General features: G+C 45.1%; 1 protein-coding gene across 2 annotated transcripts in view; it reads right to left on the bottom strand.

Annotated features, from left to right (window-relative positions):
* pdlim2 (PDZ and LIM domain 2 (mystique)) overlaps positions 1-21,767 on the bottom strand; it is a 152,450-nt gene that overhangs the window by 67,174 nt on the left and 63,509 nt on the right. For both annotated transcript variants that reach the window (XM_084323430.1, XM_084323431.1), the window contains exon 2: positions 10,580-10,698. In XM_084323430.1, the coding sequence (XP_084179556.1) occupies positions 10,580-10,675 (96 nt within the window). In that variant the 5' untranslated portion in view covers positions 10,676-10,698. The remainder of the gene's footprint in view (positions 1-10,579; positions 10,699-21,767) is intronic.

The following is a 21,767-nucleotide window of genomic DNA, read 5'->3' as shown; positions in this document are numbered from 1 at the left end:
GCACAGCTCCGCCCGTTAGCATCGCTCCTATAGCTAACCAGGCGTCACCAGCTAGCACAACTATGCCCGTTAGCTTCGCTCCTATAGCTAATCAGGAGTCCCCAGCTAGCACAGCTCCGCCCGTTAGCTACGCTCCTATAGCTAATCAGGAGTCCCCAGCTAGCACAGCTCCGCCCGTTAGCTTCACTCCAGTAGCTAACTGGTCATCCCCAGCTAGCACAGCTCCGCCCGTTAGCTTAGTTCCTGAGGCAATCCTGACGTCCACAGCTAGCACAGCCCCACCCGCTAGCTTCGTTCCTACAGCTAACCAGACGTCCACAGCTAGCACTGCCCCGCCCGTTAGCTTCACTCCAGTAGCTAGCCAGGCTTCCCCAGCTAGCACAGTCCCCACTGCTAGCCTAATCTCCAGGTTCACGATCAGCCTAGTTTGTGCGATGGACCAGATGTCCACAGCTAGCACTGTTCCGCCCGGTAGCCTAGTCCCTACAGCTGTTTCAGGCCCCACGGTTAGCCTAGTCCCCGCAGTTCGCAAACCTCCAAGGCCTAGCAAGGCTCGGACGGCGAGCGGGGCTAGTATCGCTAGCAAGGCCTCCACAGCTGATCCGGCTATCGCTGCCAGCCTGGTTCCGGTCAGCGCAGCTCCGGCTGTCACTGTTCCTGGTCCCTCATCGCCGGATCCTACGCCACGCCTCGACGCCGAGACCGGTCCGGTCTCCGCGTCCTGCCCAGCCTCTACACCTGGCTCGGCTGCTACACCAGATCTCGGCTCCTCGACTGGTCCTGGCTCCCCGTCTGGTCCAGCCCTACGCCATGATCGGCGCCCTGGTTCTCGCCGTGGTCTTCGCCGTGGTCTGCGCCATGGTCTGCACTGGATCCTGCTCTGGGGGTCATCGCCGCCGCACCTCCATTCCAGCTCCCCTCTCCGAGTCTCGGCACCCATTCCCACCCCCCCTCGTCGGGCCTCTGTTCCCAGGCCCAGCCCCCCTCCCCGGGTCTCGGTGCCCGTCCCCACCCCCCCTCGTCGGGCCTCTGCTCCCATCTGGAAGCCCCCCGTTAAGGGGGAGGTACTGTTACGTCCCCAGGCCCGGCCGGATAAGAATGACAGTGGACAGTTCCCCTCTCCTGACATTGGTTCCCTACCTCCCTCTGGTGACCTAAGCCCGATGGTGCAGTCGGCCATCTTGTGTTGGTTTAGAGTTATAGAATTAGTTTCTAATTGTTTGTTATCCTGGGCTCTTCCCTCCCTTGTTTGATTTCGTCCTCCTGTCTGATTGTTGTATGTGATTATGCCTTTTGTGTCCAAGTTGAGTTTTCCTAGTGTGTTCTTTTTTTGGCGTTTCTGTATTATTGTCTGGGCTCGCCAGCTGTTAGTAATTCAATCAAGGGTAGTATTTAAGTGTGGTCTGCCCTCACTTCATTGTGGAGTCATTGTCTCCTGTACCCCCATTATACCCTCACTTACTTCGTGCCTCCCCTTGCCTTGTTTCATGTTCGTCTGTGCTGTAAGTAGTTTATATATCCCGTTTTCGTTCATCTTTGTTTTCCCGTCCCTTCAGTGTTGTTTTGTATGATTTTGCCATCCTAGAATAGAATAGAATAGACTTTTAATTGTCATTGCACACAAGTATACAACGAAATTTCAGGGGAATATATACATACATGAAACACATAATACTGTACATATAACAGAATATTTTAAATAATAAAGTGCATGATGGGCGGTAACATAGTGGTTATCAAGTCCAGGTAAGTGCATGGTGCACGTGAGGAGACAGTCAATCAGAGTTTAGCAGTCTGACTGCTTGGGGGAAAAAGCTGTTCATAAATCTTGAGCTCTTGGCATGTATGGACCGGTATCTCCTCCCTGAGGGAAGGAGCTGAAATAGGTGATGTGCTGGGTGAGACGGGTCCTTGATAATACACTTGGAGCGGTGGAGGCAGCGGGAGGTGAAGACGGAGGTGATGTTTGGTAGAGGAGTCCCGACGATCCTGCCTGCCGCCTTCACCACCCTCTGTAGAGCTCTTGCTCTGCCTTTGTGCAGCTGGAGAACCACACAGACACACCGTAGGTCAGCACACTCTCAACCGCACAATGATAAAAGTTGACAAGGAGATTTCATGCCAGGCCAGCCTGCTTCAGCTTCCTTAGGTAGTATAGGCGTTGCTGAGCTTTCCCGATCACTGAGGCGGTGTTGGTGCTCCAGGACAGGGTCTCACTCACACTGAGACCCAGGAACTTGAACTCAGTGACCCTCTCCACTACCTCGTTGTTGATGAGCAGAGGGGAGTGGTCAGGCCTTGATCTTCTGAAATCCACTATGATTTCTCTTGTTTTCTTTATGTTGAGTGCCAGGTTGTTGTTGTCGTCACACCAGGCTGTAAGGTCTTCCACCTCCCTCCTGTAGGCAGACTCATTGTTGTTTGTTATGAGACCCACAACTGTGGTATAGTCTGCAAACTTGATGATGTAATTGGAGGTCCTAGTAAACTTATTTTGATTTCCACGTACCCTGCCGTCTCTGCCTCCTCCCTTCCCTCTGCAATTGCGTTCTCACCCTCACAGCACCCCTAATCCTTTTTTTTTTATCTACTTTTTCTCCCCATTTTCTATTTTTCTCCCTTCCCCAATTTCGTATTGTCCAATTTTACCCTCCCCTGTCTCGAACGCTGTTAGGCCATGCCTCTCACAAGCCGGCTGCAATGTGGACGAAGCCTTGCATCACATGTCCCCTCCGGTATCTTTTCACCTGCACAGCGCAATCTCTCATCGGCGAGGGAGGGACACGCCGCCCCTGTCGCTTCCTGATTCTACTGCGCAGGCGTACCGACCGACCTGTAGGAGTCGTTGTCCACAACGTCCGATCCCCACCCACCAGCTTCCCACCCCCTAATACTGCCAATTGTATTAGTATGAACGACCAGCCAAGCTGGTAGCAACGCAGAGAGTTGGGCTCGAACCCAGCATCTCCTGCGTTGGTGGCGAGCGCCTTGCCCACTGCGCCACCTAGCCGCCACAGCACCCCCAATCCTAACAGGCCGACCCGGGTTCGATTCCCGGACCCGGTGTTCTTTGCCGAATGTCTTCCCCTACTCTGTCTCCCATTCTTCCTCTCTCTCTCTCTCTCTACCGGACTGCCCGGTAGTAAACTAAAAACCAATAAAAATCGACCAAAAACATATATATAAAAAAATAAATAAACATATAACACATGATTGGTTTTTACACTAGAAACATATGACACATAATTGGTCTTTACACTAGAAACATATAACACGTGATTGGTCTTTACACTAGAAACATATGGCACATGATTGGTCTTTACACTGGAAACATATGGCACATGATTGGTCTCATCACTAGAGCCATATAACACTTGATTGGTCTCATCACTAGAAAGACTACATCCATATAACACAGGGAATGTAGACTAGTTCAGGGTTCTCAACCTTTCTGATGCCAAGGCACCCCTGTGTCCAATAAAATATTCCAGGGCACCCCTATATACAATAAAGACTTTTCCGGTCCTGTCTTTTTTGCTACAATGATGACAAAAGTGTAGAGCCATACGGAATCGCGGACGGAATCGCGGAATTGAGCAATAAAAACGGAATCAACTGTAAACGTGGAATATTGCAGAATTTGCCCTAATCTGGACTGAAATTCCGTGTTCGGGAGGAGATGGAACGTTTGGTGCAACGCGCACATGACCGGGGACGCTACAGCGTGTTACACACAACACGCAGCAATTTCCAAGCGTCTAGCTGCTTCGGTGTTAACGTCGGAAGAAATTCCACACTAAGCCCTAAATTCAGAGCAGCGCAGTATCCCAATGACTTGTATATGACCGGCGATAAGGTGTTTTGCAAATTCTGTCAACATGCCGTGGACTGGACTCGCAAAACACGTGCGAAGATCACTCTCTAAAAGCCATGTCAGAAACACGGGATAACACTGTGCTTCAAAACAGAGTAGGGTATATCTGCAGTGCCGCAGCCCAGCCATGTCAGAAACACGGAAAAACACTGTGCTTCAAAACAGAGTAGGGTATATCTGCAGTGCCGCAGCCCCATACACACCAGCTCTCTAACGATGATCCCTGGTGATCAGTGATGGGAATAACGGCGCTATAAGTAATGGCGTTACTAACGGCATTAGTTTTTTCAGTAACGAGTAATCTAACGGATCTTACTCTTCCAATCTTAATAGCGCTGTTAGCGTTACTGCAAAAAAATGCGGCGCGTTACTATGAATGAACCTGTTTCTTTCATCAGACAGATCTCTGCGCCGAGAGGCAATAATATGTTCTTCCTTGTTTAGTGGGCAGTGCGCGAGCCAAGCATACATGCTGACGATTGGCTGAGGCTGAGTAAAATGTCATGGTAAGCCAATCAAAGGTAGAGGTGGGCGGGTCTAACGCATCGAGAGTCTGAGCCCCAACACAAGCGATTCAGTCAGCGGAGACCGCGGGTCTGTGTAGTGTACAAATAATCTAAAACGAATCCAACGGAACAACATAATAAGTGTGCAGTCAGCGTGAGACAGCGGTTTACTCTTGTGTTGCAGCGCAGGGCAGTAGTGGCTCTACTGCTGACAGGCTCAACCATACAGTATATATCTATGGGCTCAACATAGTGCTGCACTTCCTGGTTTAATAGCACAGTCTGGTGCGCAGAGATATATATCTGTATGTCATGCATGTCTTAAATGTCATGATTAGATTGGTTTAGAATGATTCGATTAGATTCTTATATCTGTATGTTGTGTATGTCATGAATTGAAAATGGGGGACCCTGCTGTAAACAAGACGAAAGTCTTTCTCTGATCTGCATCCCTTTAACAATTGTGTGTATTGAGCCGTACTGTATTGTACCCATTCTGCAATCTGTTAATTAAAATGTTCAATCAATCAGTATATATTTGTTATTTATTTTTGGTATAGTGCTTAACAAGCATAATTTAATGTTGCCCAGTTGTGGCCTGTTGAGGGGCAATACATATCAAAAGTTCCAAAACATCTATTGTATTTGTACAGCACAGAAAGACTCAGAAGAAGCTTCTATCCCCAGGCCATCAGGCTGCTCAACGAACAATGAACACTACACAACAACCATCAAACGCACATAGCACACACATCCACATCCACACGCACACACTCACTTTAAACAAACACACTGTAGCACCCACTCCCCACACTTTATAGCACACACTCACTTTAAACAAACACACTGTAGCACCCACTCCCCACACTTTATATTTATTGATAAAGGATTGCACTACAACTCGTACACCTTACTGTAAATTGTACCTAAATTGTACCTCATCCCATTTCTGCTTTGCACAATATAGTATTGTATATTAGTACACTGCATAGTATTGTATATTATATGGTAACTCAGTTACGTCTATTCTGCATCGAACATTGTACATATGTCTATACTAAACACTGTGACCTCATTTTCTACTTCTAATTTACATGCTATACTATGTTATTGATACTTATCTTGTCTAGCAGTCTCTGGAGCGTAACAGTAAGAAGCATTTTGTATAAAAGTATTCTGTACTTCTGTATGACAACTATTAAAGACTCTTGAAACTTGAAACTTGTATGATCCACTAATATATAAACATAGTAATTATAATATCTACATACATGGCATTTGATTGGAGGCTAGTCTCACTTTGTCCCACAGCAACATTCAAATAGTTTAGATTTGTGTATGTTGTTTATGTAAAAAAATATATATATTGAAAGTAACGCAATAGTTACTTTCTGAAGTAACTAGTTACTTTTAGCATTTGTAACTGAGTAAGTAATTTAGTTACTTTTTGGAAGAAGTAACTAGTAACTGTAACTAGTTACTTTTTAAAAGTAACTTGCCCAACACTGCTGGTGATATAATAGATACAGCTAGAGGGCGAGGCTAACCACTGACACTATTGTGATTAAATAGCTATGTAACGTTGCAGTACATAAAGTACACAGGACTAGAAAGTATAGCTTCTTGCTAAATCTGGTGCACCCAGATTTTTGTTTAATGCAAATGATTGTCAGTACACACTGTCCTTTATAAACTAAAGGTGCCTAAATTATGCATTACTATATTTCATCACAATAGAATAGATATAGCTAGGTTATTTGCATTGTGATAATGTCAGTAGTAGCTAGCTGTATATATTGTTTGTTTACACTTGAAATGTGTATTTTTATTTTGTTACAATATTATTTGAAAAATATTGTGTAAAATGTAACTGTATTTCTGAGTTGCAGCACTTAAAAACATTAAATGGACTGTTATATCTTATTAAATTGTGGACATCTATTCATTCCTACTTATTAGACACTATTTCTGATGGTAAAATGAGCGTACAAAGCAAAATGCAGAATTCTGAAATATTAAAATGAAAAAAAGGAATTTTGAATCTTTTTTTATTGAATTTGGAAAAAAATAAAACGGATTTCATATGGCTCTACAAAAGTGCTTGCTTTCAAAATAAGGTCTAAATGGCGTTTCAGGTTTAAATGGCTTAGTACTGTTGACATTACACTGTGTGTAGTAGTAAATCAAATAGCATCTTTTTTTTAAATAAGATTACAGAAAATTGTCACTAAAGTGCTATCTGTTGCAGCTGCACTGTTTTCCATTAAAATTGCATATTTGGATAAGTGTGACCATTTCTCAAAAACAGAAAATCATGTATTTCTTTTAAATACAGAAAAGGATCACCAAGTTACCATTTCTCAAAAAATATAAATAAATACAGAAGATAAGCACTCGTTCACTCAGTGGACATTTCTAGCTCAATGCGAGGTCTGCTGCTGCTGGCTAATAATACGGTCAATACGTGGGGAGATCGATGACAAGGCAACACGCATGTCATCCTCAAGGCTCAACTTGGCCCTATATTTTGTTTTCAGAGCTGTCATGGATGAAAAGCCAGCTTCACACAGATATGTGGTGCTGAATGGTATCAACACCTTAACTGCTGCATCATGAGATACTTGGTACTCAGCACCACACTCAGACCAACATGTTTCCAGGGGCACTTCACTGAAACAAGCTCTCCAGGTGGTATCAGATGAGATTTCAATGAGTTCTTCCAAGAGTTTGGATGGAGATGTGTCAGGAAGCTTCGTCTCAATGTGGTCTGTAAAGGGGTTATTTATCCAGAGTAACTTGGCGATCCTTTTCTGTGTTTTATTAAATAATGATTTTCAGGGTGCCAGGGTGGTGCATGGCCGTCCCGGGTTCGACTCCCGGACCCGGCGACCTTTGCCGAATGTCTTCCCCCATATCTCTCTCCCATCCTTCCTCTCTGCCGGACAAATGAAAAAGCTACTAAAACATATTAAAATAAATTATGATTTTCAGTTTTTGAGAAATGGTCAAACTTATCCAAATGTGGTATTTTCATGGAAAACAGTGCAGCTGCAACAGATAGCACTTTAGTGATAATTTCTTTCTCCCCTCCCCTGTCTTGAACGTTGCTCGCATATGCCCCCCACTGGCCGGTTGTAGGGAGGATAGAAGCCTTGCATCACGTGTCCCCTCCGATACACGAGGAGGCAGCCTGTCACATCTCTCTCATTGGCGAGGTGTAACGTGTGGGAGGCTCACACTACCCCCGCCATTTCCTGTCTCTGCTGTGCAGGCGTCCCCAACCGACCTGTAGGACATTTACATTTAGTAGGAGTCGCTGTCCACAACGTCCAGATTACCACCAATCGACTTCCACCCGCTAACTCTGCCAATTGAGTTAGTATGACGACTGGCCCAAGCCGGAGGCAACGCCGACAGCCAGTGTCGAACCCGGTCTCTAGCGTTGGTGACGAGCGCAATGTCCGCTGCGCCACCCAGCCGCCCCCTTTAGTGATCATTTTCTTTAATCATATTAAAAAATATATATATGGGGGGGGGGCAGGTGGCGCACGGAGATTACGTTCGTCACCAACACCGGGAGACACTAGGATTCGCCTGTTCGAATCCAGCTCCCGGCGTTGCTATCAGCTTGGCTGTACTCTCACGCTGATACAATTGGCTGTATCAGGGGGTGGGAAGCTGATGGGTGGGTCCTGGGCGTTGTGGACAGCGACCCCTACAGTTCGGTCGGGGCGCCTGCTCAGCGAGGGTTGGATCTGAGGAGAGATAGTGTGGCCTCCCACACGCTACACTCTCCCCGGTGAGAACCTGCGCGGCCAGGTTGGCCTGCCCCAGGCTGCACATGCGTCGGAGGAAAGCATGTGACAGTCTCCGGTCTCCCGGACCAACAGTAGGGGAAAGTATGCAACAACCAGGAAGGGTGGGATGGGAGAAAAAAAATCGGGAAAAAGGAGGGGAAGAAAGATAATAAAAAAAAAAAATATATATATATATATATATATATATATATATATTTTTTTTTTTTATTTTTTTTTTTTGAGAAATCTCAAGGCACCCCTGGCAGCTCTCTGAGGCACCCTAGTGTGCCTAGGCACCCCTGTTGAGAACCGCTGGACTAGTACACTAGATGATATTTTTAATGTAGACTAGATGTCAAACGATGATATTTTTTATGTAGACTAGATGTCAAACAATTATATATTTAATGTAGACTAGAAGACTAGATGTCAAAAGATGATATTCTTTAATGTAGACTAGAAGACTAGATGTCAAACAATGATATATGTAATGTAGACTAGAGAACTAGATGTCAAAAGATTATATTTCTTAATGGAGACTAAAAGACCAGATGTCAAAAGATGATTTCTTTTCAACTAATTGTACGAGACACGTTTCAGCACCGCTTCATAGGATGGCAATTAGTTTAAGAATTGATTTCAAGATTCCACTAGTAACTTTCAAACCTCTACAGGGTCCGGCCCCCCGACTACATAACTGACCTTTTAATCCCATTACGAGTCACATTGTAGTCCTTAGATCTTCAGTCTGGGCTCCTCTTGACTGTTCCTAAGTCCCGGCTAATGACTGAAGGTGACTGGACTTCTGCTGTCATGGCTCCAAGGCTTTGGAATGCCCTGAGAATCTGACCGTAGCCAAATCACTATCATCTTTTAACCCTTTCACTACCACACTACAGAAGGTTAACCCTTTCACTACCACACTAATGGTAATGAAAAGGTTAACCTTCTGTAGTGTGGTAGTGAAAGGGTTAAATCCCTATTCAAAACACACTGGTATTTCCTCCCGGTACTCTGGTTTCCCCCCACACCATAAAAAGTCATGCATGCTATACTGTAGGTACTTGACCGAGGTACTGGCATTACAGCTGGAATTGGTCCCCGGGCGCCTCACTGTGTGGCTGACCACTGCTCCTAAAGAGTTAGGATGGGTCAAACGCAGAGGACGAATGTCCTCAAGGGGATTAATGAAAGCATAATGTAACTTTTACTGCACTGTAATTCATCAAATGTTTACTGACGGAATTTTTATTTAACTCGACCAGACTTTACTTAGTTACTGCAGTCAGATGCACTTGAATTTTACATTTGAAAAAGTGCTTTATTAAGATTATTATTATCATCATCATATTGCAAGTTATGTCGCAATCAGAATATCTGCTCAAATAAATCTATATATCTGTACATAGCCATTGCTAGTTACGCTGCTGGCCAGTATGACTTATTACCATAGTGTTTTTATACCTGTATCACTGTACATATTAATATTACAACTCTGTACATACATCCGATTAGCACCATTACTCAGTGGTACCAATTTATACATTTTTATACCCAGTTTAAACCCAGTTTTCATCTGTTCATTGTACATTACTATTGCACTTTACCGTTACATTTGCACTCTGGTTAGATGTCAAACTTCTTTACGTTGTACTGTACTTGTGTGTGTATGATGACAATGCATGACTGTTAAAATAATGGTAATATGATATTTTGTCCATATAGTCCTGTGCAGCGTGTGCGGCGGTGGGAAGGACCGGGTCTCTCTGGCAGGACAAGAGGCCAGTCTGCCCGGGGTTTCCTGCTCGTGTTTACTGAGTCCCCTCTGATCTCTGCGGTACAGTTTCCCCTCCGTTAGCTCCACCCTCCCCTTCTCTAGACACAGGCAAATCTAACACACACACACACACACACACACCCACTAAGACGTGAACTTAATAAATGCATGTATTTGATGGCAAAGCAAACATGCGCAGCAGTCAGGCAGACCAATGTGCATGCACACACACACACACTCTGGTACACCACACACACACACACACCATGCGTGTGTGCATGCACATGCACACACAGGAATCAGGAGCCCTCCACCACTCCCCCCCTCCGCCACCGACACCATAACTGTAATCACTGTTTCCTCCTAATGTACTCAAGTTCCATTCTTTTCCATTCTGTCCTGAGCGGGTCTGTAGTCAAGGAAGCAGGTAAGGCAGCCAGCGGACACAAACAAAAGGCAAAGAGCAGAGAGGAAGTACAGAGCTCGAGGAAGCCGTCTCATGCCAGGACATGTCATGTTGCGGTCTCTTGTTATGTCACCGCCGTCTCCGTTCGGTCCAAACAAGCAAAGAGAGGCGGCGGCGGTGTTGACAAGGCACAACTTTATAACCGCAGGAGAGATTCACCTTCGACACCGTTATGGCCTTCTTGAAGTCCCTTCCTCCGAATATTCTGAAGCCCCACGGAGAGGGACCAATCAGGTTCACCGTCAGCGCCATCATGTGACCGGCCCTCAGTCGGAACGCTGCAAGAAGAAGAAGGTAAAAAAGAGAAAGGTCAGGGTAAAAGAAGTGACTACGATGCAACACATGCAACACGTGCGTCTGCGTTCGGGGGTGGAGGTCAAGTCGAGGCGTGGGAACCCGAGCATTAATATCAGGTGACCAGATGGACCTGGGAAGTTGCGTCACTGTTGCCGCAGGCCTTTTGGTTTTTTAATCTCCCGTAACACTTCACTTCCACCGGCCTAAGTCGTCCCGACACACACTGTGTAGCCACATCAAACGGCAGCGGGAAGGATCCCAAACCCCCAAAGGAGGCACATGACCAACATTGCTGAAGTGCCTGCGAAAAAAGCCAGAGCTTCATTAAATCCAAATGTCCCTTTTGGAGACAGAGAGAGAAAAAAACTAAAATGCAAGGCCCCAGAACTAAGTGCTGCCACCACAGCCTGCATGGGAGTCAAAACATCTCGATGTGCAACAGTAAATCTATAATCATGCCTCCTTATTATGGGTTATTTCGGATTTATATGGTTTGCTGTATGATTTACTGCAATTTCTGGCCATCATGAAAAGTGTCACCGCAAGGAAGCGTTCTGGTGGTCCTGTATTCGTGGGTGTTCTGGAAAGGAATGGAATTAATGCTCCCCAATTTTCGGGTGACACAACAGATTTGTTTTTACCCGACGTTTTAGCTAAACAAGATTTTCCACCCTTTCCATCAATCCTGACCAATGTTCAAGATCACAGTGATTCCAAGTCAGTCTGATGAGTGTTTTGAGCAGTACTGTATCGTGTGCGTGTTCTAAGTTCTCAGAACTGCTTTTCACCCTTTATTGTTCTCTCAGCTGCAGAAGACACATAACACACTGTAACTGTAGTCTTCTGGTCACTGCACATCTTGTATACCCTCAGAGAGATACAGAAATGCTGAGTGGGTACGGCAACACAACAGGGACATACGGCGCCGATATGCAGTGAGCCAAAACTTTCACAGGTGGGTCCAAAACAACAAACGCTGGCTGAGGATTACTCAATTCAGGTGAAATTCACACCTAAATAAATTACATGTCTAACTCTCTTACATGTGTGTATGTGTATGTGTGTGTGTGTGTGTGTGTGTGTGTGTGTGTGTGTGTGTGTGTGTGTGTGTGTGTGTGTGTGTGTGTGTGTGTGTGTGTGTGTGTGTGTGTGTGTGTGTGATCAGTCTCATGTCTCTGGATCCATCGGAGGCCTCCCGATTATATAAAAAGTTCAAAACACGTTTGGTTTTTATGTCTCTCTCAACTCTGGATATCTGAATGGGCTCCAGTTGTGTGAAATGGGTCAGTGGCAGGTCCTGCTGTGAGACTTGAGAACTTCAGCAGAACAACTAGCCTCGTCAGCCTCGTCAGGCCTTCTCAGCAAGAGAGATGAGAAGACACTAAGACAGTGTCCGAGGCAGAGCGTTCCACCACCATCATCATGAAGATGCATCTGGTGATTTATTTCCCGTTAGAAGTGATTCGTTGGGCGGCTGGGTAGCGCAGCGGACTAAGCACCTGCCTACCACCGCAGAGACACTGGTATCGAATCCAGTTGTCTACCTCCGGCTTGGTCGGACGTCCATACTAACCAATTGGCAGTGTTAGTGGGTGGGAAGCCGGCAGGGTGTGTATCCTGGTTGTTGTAAACAGCGACTCCTACAGGTCGGTCAGGGCGCCTGCTCAGCAGGGAAGGGATCTAGGGGAGGTAGTGTGATCCTCCCACGCGTTACGCTCCCCCAGTGAGAGTCCTCGCTGTCAGGTGAAAAGAAGTGGCTGGCTGACTCCGCATGTATCGGAGGGGACATGTGATAGTATCTATCAACCCTCCCTAGACCGGCAAGTGGGGGGCAAATGCGCGCAACGACCAGGAAGGGGAGGGGGGAATTGGCACAACGACTAAATTGGGATGGGAGAAAAATACAGAAAAGGGAGGAGAAAAAGTACTAGATAAAAAAATAAATAAATGTAATTCTACAATCTTAAAAATTACTAAAAGAGGACTGAAGGCATCATTCTCGTCGCACGTTGGCCATGTTGCAGAGCCACCATGTCTGGTCATTTATAGGCTACATTAACTTTTCTGTAGGGATGCTCGATATTGGCTTTTTTACCGATACTGATATACCGATATTGTGCAACTCTTAATTTCCGATACCGATATCAACCGATATCAACCGATACCGATATATGCAGGGTTTCCCCCCCCCAAAAAACGGAATAATTTCAGGTAATTAAAATTACATATCTCTTGTTGTATAATTAACACAACATTATGCATACTTTGACAATAAATTAAATTATAATTTGTTCTTACTTGCTTGCCTGGGTAAATAAAGGTTAAATAAATGTAAAAAAAAAAAGAAGTTAAATCCAAATTTGAAAACCGATACCGATATTTTCCGATATCACATTTTTATGCCAATATCGGCCGATAATATCAGTAGCCCGATAATATCGGACATCCCTACTTTTCTGAGCTAAATAAATATGGCGCCAATAAACACAGCCTTGCCAGTATTGTCCCCATTAACACTTTCCGTGCCACGGGTCCGGTGCCCCGGAACCCTGTTGCGTGCCAACGCCCACTTCAATGATAAGAGCTCTCATTTGCGAACGCATAAACTATATCTTAAATTATGGCTATGTGTATAATATGGCCGTCGCTTATCAATGACTTGTTTGCAGTCAACATTGTCGATTGTTTTTTAATCTGTTCATTTCCGTTTTATACCATTTTGAAAAATTCGTTTTTTTTTAAGTTTCAGGAAAATATAAAGATTCTGTGATAATCGCCCGTTACTGGAATACACAAAAAACGTTGTCATTTTTCTGCCTATTTATGAATCGTTTTCAAATAAACGCTAGATTATCGATAGTATATGTGTACTTATGCACGCTATAGAATCGGGCTGAAAAATTATCCATTTCCTGATCAGCACACTCACACACACACGCACACACATAGGGCCCACATTGATATCTCTGTGAAAAAAGCTCTGATTATCCTAAGACTGGTAAAATAGATTCCTTACCTCAGATCAGATGTTCTCCAAAAAGATTATTCCAATTCCTGATTCCATTCCAAATATCGATCGCGTTTATTGATCCAACGCTGGGTGGTCGAAACACAGATTCCACGCTGTTCTGATGGTCCACAATGAATCCGATCGGCTCGAGTTACATGCCTGAGAAGTAAAATGTGGAAGCAGGATTTTTTTTTTATGGGCCCTTTACGCAGCCGAGTGAAACCTTGTTGGCTGCGTCACAGTCACGAAAGGGGCTACTTAATTAATCCAATCCACTTTATTTATAGAGCACATTTAAAAACAACAAAGTGCTGTACAAGTCCCACAACATAAGATTAAATACAAATTTAAATAAAAATATTAAAAGAAATAAAATTATTATTTTTTTTTTTTCCCGAAGCTTCGAATTAAAATCGAAGCTCGGCCCCGAAGCTTCGATTGCTAAAAAAAGCTTCGAAGGTCAGCCCTAGCACACACACACCAGTGTTTACAATGCCCTCCTTGGACAATCCCACATGACTGTATGCAGGGGGTTTAGGGAACCCATCATGATCATGAACGTACCTTTATCATGAACCACATGTTCCCTTGTTGATTAAAGTAAGGAAGAGTACTTTCACTAAAACTTCAGTCCTTTTGATGTAAACAACTGCTGCCCTTTTCAGCGCAGGACAGATCCATCTGGCTGCTTGTTACACATATAGAGCAATGACGTGGCTGAAATGTAATTGTTACAAATAATTATTTTTAGTGTGGTGGGTCACAACCGTCCACAGTAGAGTAGCCTGGGATAAACACACATACGTAGGCCTCTGTTGTTGCTAGACTGAGTGTTGCCAGTGTGGGAGGCTGTTCTTAGGTTGTACGAGCCAAAATATGTCTGTATTAAAGATAAGTAACGAGAATCTGCTGCAAGCTATTGCATAATGTTTCCCATGACAACCGATCGAGTTCCAACAAAGTTGAACTTTGTATCAGATTTACAACCTCGATTGAATCACATCAGGTTGGAAACCTTGATCATGCAATGCATCCACTTATGAAGGGGCTTATCAACCGACTGAAATGTTGTTAATAAACATTGTTCAAGTGGGCCAAACAAATACGTTGCACTGCACACAGACACACGTTAGGATTGTTGTCATCGTCTGTATTGCTCTGTTCTGCATTGGGTTTTGTGTATCCTACCATTTTAACCCTAAGGAGCACTTGCCCAATACCATTCTCCCCTGGGGGACAATAAAGCTTATCTTATTTAATCTTTATCAAAAAGCACAAGTCTCAATTGAGGCAACATTAATCTCACATACTGAAGTGAGAGAATGTGACAAAAACCTACAGCGGTCGAGCAGATCAATGTCTGTTGCACTTATTATTGTTGTTTAGCCTGTATATATACAGTACGTTGCTCTGAATGTTCTGTCTTATGTCTGTCTGTCTGTCTATGCTCATTTATTTTGTACAATCTGTACCAAAACCCTTGCAGATTATCTGCCGTCGGGTGTGTGTGAATGTGTGAGTGAAATGAGGTAAAATGTGAGGAACAAATTGTAAAGCGCTTTGGATAAAAGTGCTACTGTATATAAATGGAGTCCATGCAGTCCATCTGAACCTTGATGACCCACATAATCACTGGACTCGAACCTCATCATTATCGCCCCCTTCTGAGTAGAGAACGGGCTACTTACTGAATACAATACAAAGTTATCTCTTTCCTAAGCAGTGCAGGCCGACGCAATAACTGTTAGAACAACTATGAATGTACCTGGTGACTGGAAAAGTTGTGTCATTATGCTCTTTTTACTGAAGAGAATTACTGTAAAGGAGAGGGAGAAGGGAGGGGGGGGTTGTGTAATTAAGAGCATTGCACTGTAAAGCTCCAGAAAAAAGATGATTATCCTTGTCGCTAGTTGCGAGAGGCAGCTGCCGGTATCACAACATACTGTAGACCCAAGTGGAGCAGACAGAGATCCGAGCCAGAGTCGGTCAGTCAGTCAGGATCTAGGACACATCAGCCACGCTGCTTCCTCCCTCGTCCCTCCCTCATCCCTCCCACCCTACCCACACACTGTCCCATTTTGAGCCATGGGCGTCTGTACATTCCACACGTGTTTGGGCCGCCACCGGCATAGACCTCAGCCTCGGTCATTAGCCCACTGGGCCGATTAGCAGGGTTCCTGGGCTTGCTGTCATTAGGGCCCTGTTAATTGCTGTGGCCTTGAGAAGCGAGTTGTTGTTGTTGTTGGGTCTATTGTAATGACGGGGAAGAGCTACCCAAAAGTTCCCAGCCTCTGGGAAACTTCAATTAGTCGTGCCAGAGCTGCAGTTCCCCCCCCTATAGTGGAGCCGTCATTAAGCAAGCAGAATGCTAATTCGCTGTTTATGAGTCCATGGTGTTGGCGTCATAAAGCTGCAATTGGCTGATAATGTGGAGGTAAGCGGGTGAACAGGGAGCGCAGAAGCTAACACAGTACAGGTGTTCCAAACAGGTTCTCATGATGATAAATTGGGCAACCGATGGTCTTAAAGTTTCCGGTCAGCGGCATGGATGCAAAGCATTCTCGCGTAGATTTAACATACACTAAGTGCCATGCCTATGAGAGGACTGCATTTATATTATAGCGCTTTTATCCAAAGCGCTTTCAAATTGTGTTCCTCACGGGAGCAGTTAGGGGTTAAGGTTCTCGCTCAAGTACACTTCCGACACGCGGTAACCTTTCCGGTTACCAGACGACCGCCCTACCTCCTGAGCCACTGTTGCCCCACAACCGTGAGTGAGTGAGTGAGTGAGTGTGTGAGTGAGTGAGTGAGTGAGTGAGTGAGTGAGTGAGTGAGTGAGTGAGTGAGTGAGTGAGTGAGTGAGTGAGTGAGTGAGTGAGTGAGTGAGTGTGAGTGAGTGAGTGAGTGAGTGAGTGAGTGAGTGAGTGAGTGAGTGAGTGAGTGAGTGAGTGAGTGAGTGAGTGAGTGAGTGAGTGAGTGAGTGACATTGAAGTACTGGATCCAGATCAGCTCTAAAACCGCGTGGGTTCGGGTCTTTCTTAACAAAATAACTAAGCAAGCGAGAACCTCGTATTTCAACCCTGCCGCTGTCGAGTATAGTTACTGACGTGGAGAAACAATAAAACAAAAGGTTAATTTTCTGTGACGTCTCCCTGTTTGTGTTGCCATGCCGTGCTGGCAGGACCATTAAAGACTCCCCCACACAATAAGAGGAGGAATTCTACCCATGAAGTCACTCCTCCTTCAGCTCACCTGTCAGCACTCATCAGATACACCGTGGGAGGCCAGCAATACAAACTGGTAGCGCCAGTCAAATACTCTCACTTCGAGGGAGGTAGTGTGTGTGTGTGTGGTGGGGGGGTATTGAATTTTACGAGTGGGAAAATTCTCAAGATACCGATGGCACCGATGCTCTGATTTATGGATATATATATACATCTGTCTGAATATACCTGCATATAATCCTTCTATATACCTAATAATACACCTGCATTAGGGCTGCACGATTCTTGCTCAAATGTGAATCACGATTTTTCTCTCTAAGAATTGAGATCACGATTCTCTCACACGATTCTTATTTTTTCAATAAAATATTTTATTGCACTCTTTCTTAAACAGACAACATAACATATATCAAAGTGCTTGACTTAAACTTAAACATAACATATATGAAAGTGCTTGACTTAAACTTAAAAGTGTCTTGTAACATACAAAATAACTCAAGTCAGAATCGTCATTATTTAAAAAAAGTTAAGTAAAAAGTAAAAAAAAAAAAAAAAAAAAAATGTTAATAAGAAAATCGTCATACGTATGGTAAAGGCTGAGAAGTGGCTAGAAAACGATTCTCGTTCCCACCTCGGCGGACTACACAATTTTCACTCTGGGCTAAAGATCTATTGGTGTAGATTTAGGAATAAAAAGTTCTCCATTGACAAACCTGCCCGTTTTGCGCAATCATAATTTTAAAGTCGGGACTGGATCTTTCCTCGCGAACGGATACTTTCTCACCACAGAGTTTTATTTTATGCAATTGGTGTGAGTTCGGTCACGTATCTGGCACTCTACCAATAGCAGCTCTATTTGTTGCGAGGATACGGCCATCGGGTAACAACAAATTACATCCACAGAATAACGTTACGGACGAAAATGGAAAAAAACACCTTCTAAAGTTCGCAAAAAGGTTTCTAAACAATGTTATATGCATCTCACATTCAGAAAGAACGTGTACAAGATTTTACACAGACACGGTGGGATAGATATAGAAACTGCGTTGAACGGTGGCTTAACCTACCAGGCCAGAATCATACCATTACAGAGACAAACATTGTTTAGAGATCGATTTCATTTGTGTCATAAATGTCATGATATATATCTGTATGTCGTGTATGTGATAAATGTCATGATTAATTGAAAATGGGGGACCCTGATGTAAACAAGACTAAAGTCTTTCTCTGGTCTGCATTCCCTCAATTGTGTGTATTGAGTTTAGTTTAGTTTACTCAGTTTATTTTATCAGGGACAGTGCATATCAATCAACAGTTTATACATTTATAAATTAATACAAATTAAAAGTAAATATGCCAACATTAGCAGGGTTGCTGTTTGGTCTTCTTCTCTGTGTGGTGACATTCCTCCGTTCCCTCTGTTCCTGTCGACGTCGTCCTTACCCTGTAGTGTTGTTCTTGTCTAAGTAAGTGTTCGATAGTATTCTGTTTTGTTCCCTTTTATTTTCGTGTTCACAGTTCGTTGTTCCTCAGTGCCAGCTCGGCTGAGCCTGTTTTGTTCTTTTGTAACGTGCCTTTGTTTACCGACTTGCTCTGCAAATACATTTCATTATTTACTACTACTTCGTCTCTGGCTCCTCTCTCGTCATCTCTTCCCTCTGCAATTGCGTTCTCACCCTCTAAGCACCCCTAATCCAAACATCCCCTCTTTATCCCTTATTTCCCTGATCATTTCACTATAAAACAAATTATCATACCCGAATCTCTTCAGTTTTTCATGTTCTTGTGATATTAGATGTGTTTCTTGTAAGAAGATAACCTGCGCCTCTTCTTTCTTAAGTTTCGTCATCACCTTACTCCTTTTGATCAGATTATTCATACCATTTGTGAGGATTCGCCTGTCCCTGGACCTTTTTCCTGTGTTTTCCCTGTCTACTCTCCTCTACTCTTCACCAGCCCCCACCCTTGCGATGATTTACTCTCCTCTACTCTTCACCAGCCCCCACCCTTGGACATCCTTGATCCTCTACCTTCACGCACCTGTTGGGAGTTTGCAATCACCTCGGGAGAGTACATAGGTTGCAGACTCCCCTCCAGTCCTTGTCGGGTCGTTCTGTGTTCTGGACTCTGTGTTCGTTCTGTATCTGTATCTGTGTACACTCTGTGTTCATGGAGTTCTGTACGTTACCATCCTGTACGTTACCATCACCTGCCGCGTCTCCGGCGTGAGACGACGTGCCAGCCATCACCACCTGTCGCCGTTTGCCTGGAGTGGGACACCGTCTTCGCTCTCTAATTCTCTACGGGAGGTTTTCCAGTGTTCCCACTCCAGACGTCAAGCCGGCTCGTCATCGCTCCCGATTTCCACGGGAGGAAGGCGTCTCTTCGTGATCCTCGTTCCTGGGGGTGAGGCTCATCGTCGCTCCCTAGTATTCCACGGGAGGACGGCGTGTGCCCATCCCGTTCCCCTTGGACCCAGGCTCGTCGTCGCTCCCTAGTATTCCACGGGAGGACGGCGTGTTCCCATCCCGGTCCCCTGGGACCCCCTTTGTTCTGCGCTGCCCGTCTGCAGCATCCGAAGAGGAGGAGGAGGATCTCCATGCCAGGCCCCGCTGTCGGGCCCCTGTTCCCGTGCCAGGCCCCCGCCGTCGGGCCCCTGTCCCCGTGCCAGGCCTCCGCCGTCGGGCCCCTGTTCCCGTGCCAGGCCTCCGCCGTCGGGCCCCTGTCCCCGTGCCAGGCCTCCGCCGTCGGAACCCTGTCCTCATCCCTGTAAGCAGCTCTGGCCCTCGCCCTGTCCAAGGCCTTAACCCTGTTCTCTGTCCCTGTCTCCAGCCCGCCTCTCCGGGCCTCTGTCCCTGTCCCCCTCTCCAGTGCCCCTGTTCCTGGCCCTGACACTTAGCCCTGGTCCTTAGCCCTGGCCCTTAGCCTTAGTCCCTTAGCCTGTTCGCCTCTTAAAGGCACAGTGCCGCATTTTCCAGATTTCCTTGACTAGTGTTTTTGTGTTTTCCCTTAAAGGGACTGTGCCGCTTTTTGTTCTATAATAAATATTTGCCCTGTTTTGGCTTACTCTCATACCTGTCTTGTGTTGTGCGATTGGGGTCGGTTACAAACCATAACACCATTCACATTCAGCAACATCATTTTGATACCCTTAACTTGTTCTACCCATGTCACATAAAATAATATTTGTGTTTGTAGCCACTGCTATCCCTGTCTGATTTACATACGTATAACCATAATAAACATTAACATCAACATTAACATCTGGTACTTCCATGGTAGTAGAGGATCTCAGTCGTATCCCTCTTTCCCTCGCTGGCGGTTGGGGAGTAGTGGCTCTCCTAGTGAGAGGGCTCCCCCTAGTGGCTAAAAGATGCGCACTATACATGTCCAACTTGTTCTGTGTGCGACCTCCGAGCTCCCGGTCAAAGCTCTGCATTAGTCACTTTCATGTTCCCGTCTATTTGTATTATGTGTCACGTGTAATCCTATGGTTCTTTCATGTCTGTCCCAATATATCTCTTGAATCTCCATGTCCTTTTCTTACAACTTTTGGTATAGTTATCTCGCATGTACTTTATCTTCTCATTGCATAAGTTATTTTCATGTTTACATTTACTTGTATTATGTGTGTCACATGTATACCAGTCCAATGTGTATTGTACTTATCCTTCCTTAGATCACCGTGTCCCCTCTCGTCTCCTCTCTGCTCCCCTTCCGTGTTTTTTCGTCGTTCTTCTAGGTTGATCTACTTTGAATCGGTTCAGATCTCCTTCACCTTCCCGTCTTCCTCTCCTCGTCCTCGTCCCTTGACCCTGGTCCATCTGCGCGCCTTCTCCAACTTCTGCATCAGTGTCGGTCTCTCTCCTTCTCCTCCCGGCACCCTCCCTCCTCTCCGGTTCATGTCCCTCGTCGCTTCCCGCATGTCGTTGTACACCTTGATGCCTTCTTTCCAATGGACCTTCAGCGTGGTCATTGGTGATTGAAATCTGATTCCTTTCTCTTTCAAAGTATTTTTTATCTCAACATAGCTCCGACAACACAGCCACCTCTGGTGAATAGTCATGGTCGAAGGTTATCCTCTGCCCCTCCACCTCCATCTTTGTTTGCCAGGCTGCTCTGAGAATGTTTTCTTTGACTTTGAATTTCAAGAAATTAACTATAACTGCTCTCTGTGGTCTGTTTATCTGTGGCTTCGGCGCCTGGGCCCTGTGCGCCCTTTGAATCTCTATCTTGGCGAGGTCTGACATTTCTAATTCTTTTCAAATTAGGTTGTCTACATATGTGACCGCGTCCAGCGTGCGCGCCTACAAGTCGGCGTCCTGAGTTCCTTACAAAAGGGAATTATTTTTTTAGTTAATTTCCGTTTTTTTTATATATATATACTTACAGTTCGAGGGTTGAAGAACATATTTAGTATAACAGCGAACATATATAATAACTCTAATTGTGTTTAAATTGTGTTTAAAAATGGCTCCTTGAGACAGACTCTGATCCTCGTCTCATGAAGCCGTGGGGGCAGTCCTATTTTTGCATGTGAAAGGCTGCTGTTAATGTGAGGTACGCCCACACTAGTGTGTTTATTATTCACAGAACATGTAGCCCACAGAACACTTTTTTGCTGCTCAGATAACACACCGTTAACATGGCCGCACAAAGATTATCAGCTGCTCTTAATAGAGGAAGAGATGGAATGATTATAGACTCCTCGGCGTTAATGAGTGACCACATCACGGACTACTTCGGTGACAACAATGACGGTGGTGAGCGGCCAGCTCTATCATCCGATGACGAGGAGACCGAAAATGCAGGCGAA

Source organism: Notolepis coatsorum (genome assembly GCF_963971535.1).
Source record: "Notolepis coatsorum genome assembly, chromosome: 10".
In the NCBI taxonomy this organism is placed as follows: domain Eukaryota; kingdom Metazoa; phylum Chordata; class Actinopteri; order Aulopiformes; family Paralepididae; genus Notolepis; species Notolepis coatsorum.
The sequence above is the reverse complement of the archived record's forward strand: the minus strand, read 5'-3'. Positions and strand labels throughout refer to the sequence as shown.